The 13,972-nt window shown below is 44.5% G+C and overlaps 1 protein-coding gene across 2 annotated transcripts in view; it reads left to right on the top strand.

Annotated features, from left to right (window-relative positions):
• The window catches only part of WDFY4 (WDFY family member 4), an 856,906-nt gene that overhangs the window by 483,402 nt on the left and 359,532 nt on the right, over positions 1 to 13,972 (top strand). For both annotated transcript variants that reach the window (XM_086921796.1, XM_086921797.1), the window contains one exon: positions 13,196 to 13,377. In XM_086921796.1, the coding sequence (XP_086777922.1) occupies positions 13,196 to 13,377 (182 nt within the window). The remainder of the gene's footprint in view (positions 1 to 13,195; positions 13,378 to 13,972) is intronic.

A 13,972-nucleotide genomic window follows, 5' to 3' on the forward strand; every position in this document is an offset into this window, starting at 1 on the left:
GTATTTATTTATTTAATTTACTCTATTCTATGGTCTATAGATCCCCCTCCGGCACTTAACTGTACCGGCCGCTGCTGGATGGATGGATGAATGGATAGTTGAATGGATGGACGGGTGGATGGAATGATGGGTGTGTGGCTGGGGATGGGTGGATGATTGGTTGGATGGATATTTGGGTGAGTGGAATGGGTGGGCTGGATTTGAAGGTTAGAATGCCCATGATGTAGTAGGCAGTGGGAGGCGATGGGACACTAGGGCCAGCTGGGGTCTGATTTCAGAAGTAGGCATGCGGCACTAGTGGCTGGGAGGCAAAGAGGCGCCAGTCACAGACCCTCCTCTCCCCAGGCCTGTAAGGGGTGCCACAGTAAGCAGACCCTTCCTTAAGTTTCTCTTGAGTCTCGACACCCCAAAGGGACCACGGGCCCTTGCCAGACTGTACCCGACTCATCAGTGAGTGGGGGCCCCATGCCACCCAGACTCGGCCTGTGATTCTCTGCCCCTAAAGGCCTCTCCACAGCCTCTCTCCAGCGCTCATGTATGTGCGTGCGTGTACATGTATGTGGATGATTGTCTATGTATGTGCGCGTATGTGCCCGCATGTACATGTGCGCTTGCATACCTGCATGTGTGTGTCTGAATGTGCATATTTGTTTGGGTATGTCGGAGTGCCTGCATGTGTTTGTACTTGCAAACGTGCATGCGTTTGTGTGTGTGTGTGTATGTATTTCCCCTCGGTGATGCTGTATGGGTATGTGCATGCTTATCTGCGTGCAAATCTATGTGAACGTGTCTGTGTTTGTGTGTATCTCAGCATGCCTGCGTGCCTGTGCATGAGTATGAATATATAGTTTGTGTGTGTTTGCGGCTGCACGTGTCTGTGTTTGTGAATTTGTGCGTGCTTGCCTATGTCTCTGTGTGTGTCTTTGTGTATGTGCTTCAGTGTTTGTGTGTGCGCGTGTTTATTCTGGTCGGTCTGTGTTTATTCTGAAGTTATTTTATAGCACATAGAAGGCCCGGGTGGTGGGAGTGCTTTATTGAGAACAATATATGTGACAATAAGTAATAAGCATAGCACACATTGAGGTGCAAGAAACACAACATTAGGAGCCCAGCCGGACACAAGATGGGACAGTTACACACCTGTACTGTTGTGATGCACAGGTGTCCTGCTCTGTGTTGTGTGCTTTGGCTAGCGTGTATTTATTTGCTGTCTTCTTTGTGCGTGCTTCAAAGCTGATCTCATGGCATGTCAGCGCTATATACACTGGATACGCATATTCTAGTATGAATAACAAAATCATAGTCAATGAGCAAAACACTACACCAGCGCATTCGGTACAACACGGACATACACACAATGCAGCAAGAGTAACACAGCTGATCCTAGTGACAGGGAAGGACTAACAGAGGTTTGGAGAAAGAGACATTCAATCCTCAGACCACACAGAGCAGAAAAACTAAGGGCAGGACACCAGGTGCGTGTCTGTGCTCCTGTGGGCCTGTGTATCGGTGTGTGTGTGAGAGTGTGTACCATTCGTGTGTCTGTGTGTTTCTGTTGCTTTTATCAATGTCTGTGTATAACTGAGTGTGTGTGTGTGTGTCTATCTGCACTTGTGAGTCTTTGTGAGTGTGCATATGAGAGTGGAGGGTGTATATATAAGTATATGTGTATCTTTGTTGAGTGCCCGGCTGAGTGTATCACAGTGAGTGTGAGTGCTTAGTTGTGCGTGTTTGTGTGTGCCCCTATCTGCAGCGGTGGGTCCTTGTGCCTGTGCATATGAGAGTGGTCTGTGTACAGAACATATCTGCGCATCTGTGCTGAGTGCACTGCTGAGAGTATCACAGTGCGTGTGTTTAGTTGTGTGTGATTGTTGGTGTGTTACTGGGTGTGTGAATGTGAGCCTTTGGTTGAGTGTATCCATCAGTATATCAGTGTGTGTATATCACGATGTTATATGTCTAAGTTGTGTGCATGAGAGTGGGTGTACACTGAAAGTGTGTTCGTGTGCATGAGTGTGACAGCACACTGTGAGTGTGTTGTGTGCATGAGTGTGACAGCACACTGTGAGTGTGTTCGTGTGCATGAGTGTGACATGTGTTCGTGTGCACGAGTATGACTGCACACTGTGAGTGTGTTCCTGTGCATGAGTGTGACAGCACACTTTGAGTGTGTTCATGTGCATGAGTGTGACGTGTGTTTGTGTGCATGAGTGTGACAGCACACTTTGAGTGTGTTTGTGTGCATGAGTTTGACATGTGTTTGTGTGCATGAGTGTGACAGCACATTGTGAGTGTGTTCGTGTGCATGAGTATGACAGCACACTGTGAGTGTGTTTGTGTGCATGAGTGTGACATGTGTTCGTGTGCACGAGTATGACTGCACACTGAGTGTGTTCCTGTGCATGAGTGTGACAGCACACTTTGAGTGTGTTCATGTGCATGAGTGTTACGTGTGTTCGTGTATATGAGTGTGACAGCACACTGTGAGTGTGTTCGTGTGCATGAGTGTGACGTGTGTTCATGCGCATGAGTGTGACAGCACTCTGTGAGTGTGTTCGTGCGCATGAGTGTGACTTGTGTTCGTGTGCATGAGTGCGACAGCACACTGTGAGTGTGTTTGTGTGCATGAGTGTGATGTGTGTTCGTGTGCATGAGTGTGACAGCACACTGTGAGTGTGTTTGAGTGCATGAGTGTGACAGCACACTGTGAGTGTGTTCATGTGCATGAGTGTGACTTGTGTTCGTGTGCATGGGTGTGACAGCACACTGTGAGTGTGTTCGTGTGCATGAGTGTGACGTGTGTTCGTGTGCACGAGTATGACTGCACACTGTGAGTGTGTTTGTGTGCATGAGTGTGACAGCACACATTTTGTGTGTTTTCTTGTGCATGAGTGTGACAGCACACTTTGAGTGTGTTCACGTGTTAGGAGTCTGTGCTTGAGTGTGGTTTTATCACTGCGTGTATGCGACCGTGTGTACCTATGAGCCTGTATATTTGAGTGTATAACACTTCGTGCATATCACGTATTTGTGTATGTATGTGTTTGTGTTGTGGTGGTATCACTGTGGGTTTTTGTGTGTGACTTGTGCTTATGGGTTTATGTGCCTGTGAGAGTGTGTGTATATCTGTGTGTGTCTATGCTGTGCGCAATGTGCAGGCCTGTGTGTCCTCTGAGATGTTATTTTAGGCACTGGAGTGAGTTCACAAGAAGGGGAGCTTGAAGTGCCCTGTCTTTGAAAACATCCATCTCCGTGCTCTTCACTAGTGAATGTGCCTCTGTATTTGTCACTAGTGAGTGCGTGTGTGCCTGTCACCAGCCACTGTTATTAGCATGCTGCCGCCACCAGGGTGTAGTAAAGAATGCTAAATATTTCTGTGACGTCATCGGGTTAAAGGACGTTGTATCACATCTGAAGAACTGATGCGGATTGTATTGCAGCTGTTCTATAGCGCTTACTACACCGACGTGGGAGACTGAAGCTCTTGTCTACTTGGGCAATATCTACACTATGTCCATTGACCAAGCGACGTCACTTCCGGACATTGTGGTGTTCACGATGGACGGTTCTCAGTGACACATTGACCAATCTGGGTGCAGCGCTGTGGCCCCAAACATACTGTGGTTCTGCCCACAGTGTTGCTTCCATCGGCGGCCTCTTTGTTAAGCACTCAAGAGTTCACTTTCTACCCAGAATCCTTCAGTCAGTCACACGGACGAAGCAGGCTAAAAATGAACACATTTCAGTGCCCCATCTGAGGACTGCGTCAGATCTGGTCCGGTAGGTACTCACTCTGAACCACTCCAATAATGGGTTTGCTGTCTGTGACAGTTAATGCCTTCTACAAACTTGACTTCATTTGTTCGTCCTCTGTGGCTGTGAAATAGTTTCCAAAGGGTGCCCTGTCTGTCTGTCTTTCTGTCTCTCGCTTCACTTCCATTGACTTGTAAAAGCAAAGCTGACAGTAGCTGAAGTGAAGATAGCCCCTTTCTGTGCAGTGCCCTCTCTGGGGCCCCCACCCTTGTCCTGGGCCTGCTCCTGGCTCTGACTGAAGAAAACAATGTTGCTACTTTGTTTCTCTTCAGTCCACAGCGCGTGCAGGCTGGCTGCTTTACAGGCTGCTTTAGGGAGAGAGAGTCACAGCTCTCTCTACCCAGTTCCCTACAAGTGCTAAGGGGGCCCCCTTCACTTACTGAAGACTGAGGGCCCCCCCGCACTGCGTGGGCTGCGGGGGTGTTTGTTACGCCCCTGATGAATTTAAAACGAAGACAGTTCAGTCTCCTCTATCAAATGACATGATGTTTATCATTGTGCGGTTTAACAGATTTCCTCCCAACAGACTAAAGGTAGTATTTGTTTTACTTTAGATTGTAATGAAATAATCACAACACCTGAATTTCATATTTCCTTTTAGGAAATAATGGCAGTTAAATGGCTTAAACTCGACCCGAAGGTATCACAGCACTGTACATGAGCACCAGTTGTGTTACAGATGGACACATTCATGTTGTTAGGCACAGGAAGAGTAAGTGATGTGCCCAGAATTACAGGAGGTTGAGCAGTCCGTGCTGAGACTTGAACCCGGTTCCCCTGCTTCGAAGTCCACTGCCCCAGCTGTTAGGCCACATCCTCTCCCCTGGAAACGTCTTCGAACATTTTCTAATTTATTACCAGCAATTTTTGTACATTGTACCCAAAAAAATAAACACTGCATGTGATCTCTCCTGAGCTTCATTTAGACGTAAAATTGCATATCTGCCTGTTTCAAAACTTGAATGTGTACTTCCTGCTTTGCAAGCTGTCACATTGACATTGTTCTGTTTTGATGAGTTTTAGATCTGTGATCACTCTTTTTTCTCTGCCTTGGCCTGTGAATGGTTGTGACCCAAATGCATTACCTCCATGCTATCTAGCAGCTGCCACTGGCCCGCCAGTGTTTGAACAACATCTTGATCCAGTAGTGCACCGTTTCTCATTAGTACTACTGTAGTCTATTATAAAAAACTTGCAATGTTTAAGCCCTTGGTATACGAAAAATTCTTGCATATTTTATAATAAAAATATGTGAAAATAAATATGAAAATTTAAACAGGGTTATTACTAACTAACGGTAGGCAAAGGCTTGAAATACCATCCTCAGATTTGCTTGAAAGCTTAGCATAGGTAGTTGGGCAGAAGGTAAGGATTGGGAATGTGAGGAGAAAGGAAAGGACACGAGAATTGATATGCTTCCGTTTTCAAAGTGTTGGATTTTGTACTGTTGTTGATTTGTTGATGTCTCTTCCCTAGAACATTAAAATGATCATTTTAGAACTTATTTTTTCAAAAGATCAGCCATAATTCCTCTGTAGTCAAGATGGCACAGCATTTTTACATTGTGTTACATTTTTTCTTGGTTTTGTGTAGCACATGCAGAAGTAAGCAATATGGTGGAGTAATCTCTGTTGCAATGCCTCACAGGTATATTCGCAATCTACTTCAAGTTTCCACATGATTGTAAAGTCTTAATTGCATCTGTTGATGCATACTCAAAAACACATCTTTCTTCTGGGGATTTTAATTTCTTTAGCAATAGTTGCCCTCCAGATGTGATTGAACATTTCTGAGGTAGTTGGCAAGTCAACCCAGTTATCTGGTGCCTGTCTGACTTTAGGGTAGTTAGCCAATCTTTGTAACAAGTATTGCTGCTGTCCTTGTAAGCATAGATACTACTACGAGTTCACTAAATTGTCAAGTGCTTCGTATTTAGGTTTTGACTTTATGGGGGAAGCAAAGTCGAACCGTCAAGGGTTATGTCCGTTTTTAAAGTTTTGTGGGTATCCCGCTGCCCCTCCAGTGGCAGAGGCCATAATTTCCACCACACTGGCAGTTGACAGTTTAGAGATGTCTGCCTGCAGTATGCAATCTTTTTGCCTTCCGAGGAGATGTCGCCATTGCAGTTCCTTTGAAAGCATTGTAGCTTTGCTAAGATGCTGCCATGTTTCATGCAGCCACTCAGCGAAACGGTTTGTTCTTAAGAAACAAATTCCCGAAGTAAGAGTTTTATTTTGAAAAAACAAGACGCAAATGGCCTCAACAACATATAAGTTTTGTCCCTGTTTGCCAAACTCTAAAAAAGGCCCTTAATTTTAGAATGTCAAATGGGGTAGAAAGTCTAGTTCAGGTAGTAGATGTATCTCTCACAATCAATATATGTATTGCTTCACCCTCCCAAATAATAGAAAATGCTGCACTCCCGCACGTTCTGTCGCTGGCAAGGGTGTAAAAAGCAAACATGCTCACTTGGAAGCTACAAGGAGACACAAAAGAAATCTTCAAGGAAAAATGCACATGCAGGAGAAATGATGTTGTAAATTCAAGCACCTAAAATCAATTAAAACAATGGTAGTCAAAGGTCATCACGTGGTCCAAACATGTGGGAGTACCTCTGGCACTACATTCCACCCTATGACCTCTGACCATCATAACAGACACATCTAAAATCAACTTTTGAAGTGAAAGCACAAATATAAAATGAAGCACACATTAAAACAGTGACATTATAGAAGCATGTAACATATTACTTAATCTAAAATAGTTCATGCATATCTGATAACTCAGCTACAGAAATAAATGTGTGATGAATACACAGATAGAATCAAACATGTTAACTCATTGATGCTCTAATGTTATAAATGGCTAATCCTGCAACTTCTACTATTGAACCCGCCAATATTATATACTTTGCTTAAGACAATAAAGTAATCTCAAAATCGTTTTCATCAAACTGAACAGTTTCTCTTGTAACACTCTGGATATGCAATGCTAGAATCAATGAAACATATTCTCCATCAGTTCTGTGTCAAGGTATCCAGCCCCCCTGCTATATTTAAAATATTATCTTTTAGCATTTTTCTTCATTCAAAAGTATGCTTGGAATTATCATTTCAGAGGCTTCTAATTCAAACATATGTACAAGCTACGTTATCAAATCTTCCTCCGGATTCTGCTGAAACCTGTCCAAAATATAATTAATTTCTAACTGAGGAAAGTCCTCCAAATAATTAATTAAAACCTCCTGCGAGTATTGTAAATTAACCTTCAGCTCTCCTTCAACCACATTCTTTGTAGGCAATTCACTCTGGCAATCTAAACAGTTTGGTAATATAAACTGCATCATACACACAATTTCTCAATCTTGCGCTGCCTGGTACATCTGCTGCTCTTTTTTCAACGATCTAATTTCATGCATTAACATATTATAATTCTCTTTAGCTTCAACCAACTGCTTTTGTATTTCATTGCGTTCTTTTTCTAGCTGTGCACATTTTGTGAACATTTAACGAACAGCATTCAAAATGAGACTTCTTTTTCTCCCTGAAATACCAAGTTTATTTCCCTCTTCAAAAGAAACATTTTGCAAACATTTCAATGTTTGCCCCTCGTCTGTTAAACTTGCATTAGAGGCAACTTTCCACCCCAGTTGGCATCTGGGAATCTGCAACTGAAAACATTGACAGGTTAGAAAACATGTCTCCCCTTTTAATCCTACAAAGTGACGCCAAAATGTATTGCTTCGCCCTCCCAAATAATAGATAATGCTGCACTCCCACATGTTCTGTTCCTGGCAAAGCTGTAAAAAGCAAACAAGAATCCCATTTTGAAGCTACAAGGAGACATGAAAGAAATCCTCAAGGAAAAATGCACATGTAGGAAAAAATATGTTGTACAGTCAAGCTATAACAAATTAAAGCATCTAAAAAAACAATGGTAGTCAAAGGTCATCATGTGGTCTCAATATATGGGAGTACCTCTGGCACTACAATATAATGACCAAGCACAGCTATTCTTTAAGTAAAAATATAAGATTGTTTTTATATTATGATAATGGACTTTCTAGCTGTATTCGTTGTTATGACACAGAGCTTACTGTAATTGCATTTCTAGGTAATCAATTGGTGGATACGGTACAATATGGTACAATAACTTGACATGCAATGTGTGTTTGGGTTCTCACCACTACAGTTCAATGCCTGTTTCAGTTCTCAGTTGTTTGTTCAAATTAATGCAGATATATCAGGCTGCTGGTTAATATGCATTGCTTAACATTGGCAGAGTCAGTCAGAGGTCCCTGTTTTCAGGTACCTCTGACTGCAATTAGATGCAGCAGTCATGGTTAGGTAAAACCAGGGGTTCGAGCAGCAGTCATGGTTAAGGAAAAACTGGGTTTTCAGTTGCAGTGATCCACTTACCTGGATATGGAGTTGCTGAAGTAAAATCTATGTAGATGCCTCAGTTGTTGAAGAAAGAGGTATGCAACTATGCATCCACAAGCAGACCTGTGTCACATGGGCATCAAATTTCTTAAGGAGTTGTGAAATGATAACGTGACAGCTGACACATGTGAATCACAAAGACATTAGGTTGCTGAAGAAAGAGGTGTGCAACAACGGTGAAATGACGTGGGTGTACCTTTGTCACTTGACAGAGCCCGAACAAATCAGCAAAATCACATTGAGCACTTGTCTGATGACTTGTGGCACTGGTCTCCTACTCAAGAAGATGTTCTAAGTTAGCCAAAATATATAATGAGTAGAAGGTTGTCACATGGAAACAGTTCTAGGGACTTAAAGCTATATTAGGATAAACAGACCTCTACTCAGGATGTTGTCCCGAGCATTCTTACGTGGCTTGGCAAATAAGTGTTTATTATGGGGTTTTCTTGCTTTGTCCACAACTTTCCTATGTCAACCAAACCCAATGCTGATGTCTGGGAGGAGGAGCTACGACAGCAAGCAAGATGGCCGCGTAGCTTCCCGGCTCCGCCGACCTCCGTCCTTTCCTCGAAGATCCTGTCGTATATCCTGATTTCTCGCCCCATATCCGGGTGCATGAATTACTCTGCAGACTGATGGAGCAATCCCGAGATTTTTCCGACATGGTGGAGTAGAGTAATGTCGAGGCTTGATTTGAGGCCTAACCCAGTCTGGAAGCCGGGGTCTCGAGTGTTGGCCTAGCCGGGTCCTAGTTGAACAACAGCGGACCGGAGAGAGCGGCAGGGTCCGGTCCATGGAAATTCCGACATCTTTATGGTTGCTTTGCTGCCGATCTGTTGCCTGGAACTGTACCGGAGGTGAGGAGACCAGTGACGCCCGAGGTGGTGTGGTGAGGGTCCGGGACCCGGGAGCCTGGCGTTTGTAGCGCTGGTGCCGTTAGGTCGGAGACTTGGTGCGCACTTACGCTTATTGCTGATCGATCCCTCACGGTTCATTCCTGCTCCGCCTAATCTTACCCCGGGGAAGGCGCCTCTCCGTGGGGATTATTATGCCTGCTACTATGCGGAACCCGACAGAGCGGGTTAAGTGTAACCCGTCATTGCGGTCAGTGATGGCAGCCCTGGAGTCTCTTCAGGCTACTATGGAGACCCAGGCTTGGAATCTGATGTCGGCAGCGGATGGAATTCGAGGATTGGGACCGGACTCTGACTTGCCGCCCGAGACCCGGTGGCCATTTCAATTCCCTATAGCTACCCCAGCGGTGCAATTGGACCCGGTGCTCGGAGCTATACCTGCCCCCGCAGAAGTGGAACGGTTCGAACATTTGGAGATTGGCGAGGTACCTATAAGGTCGGAATCTTTGGAACTGCAATTGGCGGAACATTTCACTGCTGTTCCCGATTTGGAGACTTTTGATCGTAACAGTGAACTGTGTTGGACTGGGTCTCACCGAGGTGTTGATCTTTGGGAAGAACCAGAATCTGTGGTCGAGCGAGTGGTGGCCCACTTCCCTTGGCACCTGCCCCGCTCCCTCCCTATCTGCCAGAAATCTGGGAGTGGTATTTGACACCTCGCTCTCTATGTCCCTGCAAGTTAACAGGACCGTGGCCACTTGCTGTGGTGTGATCCGGGTACTCAATGAAATCCGTGGGTACCTCTCCCCTCAGGCGCGTAAACAGGTTGCAGTCGCCCTGGTAGGCTCGAGACTGGATTACTGCAACTCCCTGTATATGGAAGCCAACAAAGGGCTGATCCACCGTTTGCAGACTCTTCAGAACTCTGCAGCGCGTTTTGTTTTGGATCTTCCTAAAGCCTCCTCTGCCACCTCAGCCAGGAAGGAGCTTCATTGGCTTCCGGTACAGCACAGAATCGCCTTTAAAATTCTCTGTCTCACCCACAGAGCATTGATGGATGGTCCGGCTAGTGCCATTGGCTCCCTTCTTTTGCGCTACGTCCCCACAAGAAACCTGCGCTCTGCGGGACTCTGTCAACTAGTTGTCCCCCGTGTTAAATTTGTCAGATGGGGAGCCAGAGCCTTTTCCGTCGTCGCTCCACAGCTGTGGAACTCCATCCCCACGGAAATAAAAACTCTCCCCTCTATCGAGTCTTTCAAAAAGGCTCTAAAAACACATTTCTTTAAGAAGGCCTACTTATGATAAAATAGGACTAGGTAGGATGTAAGTTGCTGTATTTGATCTAGGCGCCTTGACGCCCATCGGGCTAAGTGTGCGCGATACAAGAAACCCCTCATTCATTCATTCATTCACCCCCTTCCCAACTGGTCCATCAAGATGGCGGACGGGATAGTGCCTGGTCTTGGAGTCGGAGAGGGGCATTGGTGGACCCGAACATCTACTGTGGGACTTGCTATCCTTTATTTGTCTGATAGACCATGTTTCGGCGACTTCTGTATACACTTTGACAACTTTACGGTGGGGCTCTACTTATCGGAAGGGATCAGCCAATTTGATCGACGGGGCCAAGGCTGAGACTGTTATTTGAGATTTCATACTATTGTTTCATCGGTAACGGGATTGCTTTATTTGGTTCACGGAGTCCGGGGCGGGATTTATAGTTTCCTCTGGTGTACTGTTTTATTGTGGTCTGCTTGATCGTGTCAACATTGTGGGGGATTCTTCGCAAGGCGGGGGGGAGAGTCCGGGAATGCGTATGGCATAGCCCTCCTCCATTTCTCCTTTTACGGCAGGGTTTTAGTCCCTTCTTTCTTTCCCTTTTTTTTCCCTTTGTTCTTCTATATTTCGGGTTCATTTACGGGGAGACAGGCACCCTGCTAGGGGGGTAGGCCATAGTCATCTGCAGGGGTGCAGGGTGGGGGGTTGGGGGCGGGGAATTTTGTTTTCATTTTTTGTTTCTATGGCCTTTATTTCTTCTTATCTTTCTTCGCTTTTTCTTTTGTTTCTTTCTTTTTCGGGTCAGCGTAGCGGGTCTATTCTTTTGTTAACTGTCGACTTTTTATCTGTGCCTATACTTTCACGGTACTTCAGTACCATTGGGCGGGCGCTTAACTGGTGCGAATAGTAATTGTATGCTTGTTTACCCTGAACTGTATGTTTTAGCGCCACTATCTCGAATGAGATCGAACTAATTGTGGACCTCCTACTGTTTTGCCCGCCCTTTACACGCCTTTGTGATTTTGTATGGCACCTGATCCTTCTATCTTTATATTATAAAATGGAGCCTTTACTATCCTGGTATTCATATCGTATGATCTGCTGCCAGTTTCAATTGATGTTATGCTGTATTTACCTCCCGGGAGGCCGAGTCTGATTCTAATTGCTTTGCTGCGATGACATTGATTAGCGGCCAGCCCTGGTGGTTGTAGTCCCGTACTTGTAACTGGTTGAAGAATTAATAAAGGTTTTCCACAAAAAAAAAAAAATGCTGATGTCTGAAATGCACATCTGTAAACAATGTTCATCACATGGATCTTTAAATTATTCAAAAACATGTTTTAAAATATTGGACAGAATAATGAACCTGTTGTAATGTAAAACATAACTCACATTGCTTAAACTCTGAACAATTAGTCACTAATTGCTGAAGTCTGCCCTTCAATCAGGTGCCAGCTATGTACAAAACGCTTGTTTGATGCCATTTTAAAATAGGGCCCTTTTGGCCTGACCCTGTGGCAGTTGCCTTTTAAGAGCTCAAGCATAAAATATACGTCTTATGTGTGACAGCACATAATTTGTATGTACTGTCTCAGACGCTCAAATGAACATTTATTGTAAACTTAGTGTAGAGCAATACATTAAGGGATAATATCCTGATCTAACAATGTTACAGTGCAGTGCAGCTGGCTCTAAATCTTGAGGAGTTGGAGTATTTGAGGGCAAATACCCTTTGTTCAGTATGTTTGATTACATTTTTCTGTACTTGGATGCCACTAACTTCTGGCCGACAGAACACATTCACATTATTTGCATCATATACTGTAATCCCCTCACTCATTTCCTCTGCCTTCTATCACTGATGTATTCAGGCTCTGTTCTTGAGCGCACAACATGCAGACTCACTTTGGCAGCTAACTTTTCCTCAGCACCCCTCTCTCTTCGACCCCATTTCCTAAATATCTGCAAGATACCAGACCACTCATTTTCCTTGGTCAAGACATTCCTAAACACCTTACTTTGGAGCAAACTCAGTTATTGCAAGACCCTCTTCACTGGTTCTCCTTGGTCTCCCAGAATTCTTTTTCCAGCCTCTTGAGGAAGGGCCTCAACTTTCCCACATGTGCCCAATACAAACGGTCCAGATATTCCTCCACAACCTCCCCTTGATAGCAGGCTGCTTCTCCTTTTGAGTAAATGAAGGTTGTTCAACTTATTCTCCTTTGTTTTCAAATCATTCCAAGATCTGGGTTCGATCCTGTGTAGTTCATTGCCCTTCATGCCCTCAGCTACTCACTTACTTCTCTCCTCATCCAACATCACTTCTTTGGCTCCCTATTCTCAACATCACGTCCCAAATCACTCTTTCTCGTTCCTCTACTTTCTTTGTTGAGATCTTCAGGTCAACATTGGTGCACTCTCTACCTTTGATTTACCTTCCTCAAAGACGCCCTCACTCTCCAAGCATCCAGATGTTACAGCATCTCTCTCTATCCTGCATCCCACTAACCACTGCTGTTTTGTTATAATGTCATGCACTAGTGACTCTCTGCCACTTTTCCAATTTGCTGTTATAACCATTGTCTGCTAATGTTCTCATGGACCATTGCATATACCTACTATGTAAGAAATTCTTGTTTATATGTTATTATGATTCAATGACCCATCTTGGCAGCTCACACATTCAACAGTGCTGGGCCTCTATGATCCAGATTGTATGTTCTACTAGGTAACGATGTTGTCTTCTCTGAGATAGAATGCATCTTTGCCTGGAAGGCATCTCACACATTTTCTTTTCCATTGTAACAGATAATCTGAAGAGCAGCAATCTGGGCCCTGTGCTCATGCCAGAACCCTGTTTTCAACTCATATCTGGCTTCGCCATGCTGCAGGCATGCCTGAAGCACCATGTGCAGAACCTGCAGATCTATCGACTGCTGGCGGGTTTGTTCCTACAGACCCCACAATGTGGTCCTTCTGAAGAAGTGCAGGTAAGTGTCCACGGGTGTTCCATAGTGAGGTTGTCTCTCCCACTCTTTTCTTATCCGTCCCCCCTCCTTCAATCCTAAGTGTGGCCCTCATGAAAAGGTACAGCTGGGTCCTTTCAAGAAAGTCTGACATGCAAACTCTCAGACACTGACTTGAAGCTGTTGTGAAAAGATGCTGTTGTTTTCCTTGTTTTATGAGACAAAAAAATATACATCTCATAAGTCCTTACAGGAAGCAGAAAATATGTACCCTCAATTTCATTACTATCATATTTTTCCAAAAATACAACTCCCTAAGGATCATCAACACAAGGCTTTATATTTCATAAAATAAAGGAAAAATGTGAAATGAATAACATAGGACCAGACCGAAGAGGCAGGTCTCGCATTCGAACGCAACATCACATGACTGGGCCTTTAAATGCTGCTCAGTGTAATTCATCTTGCTGTCTTTTTGAGCAGAGGCACTCCTTAAGAAGGTCCTTTTAACAGGGCTCTGAACTGGCTACCTTAACAGGATGTTCAAAATTCTCCATGAAGGTATTTTATAAAGGGGAGAACAGTGGCAATTTGCATGCAGCATAAATTAATATTTCTG

Source organism: Lissotriton vulgaris, chromosome 5 (assembly GCF_964263255.1).
Source record: "Lissotriton vulgaris chromosome 5, aLisVul1.2, whole genome shotgun sequence".
Taxonomy (NCBI): Eukaryota; Metazoa; Chordata; class Amphibia; order Caudata; family Salamandridae; genus Lissotriton; species Lissotriton vulgaris.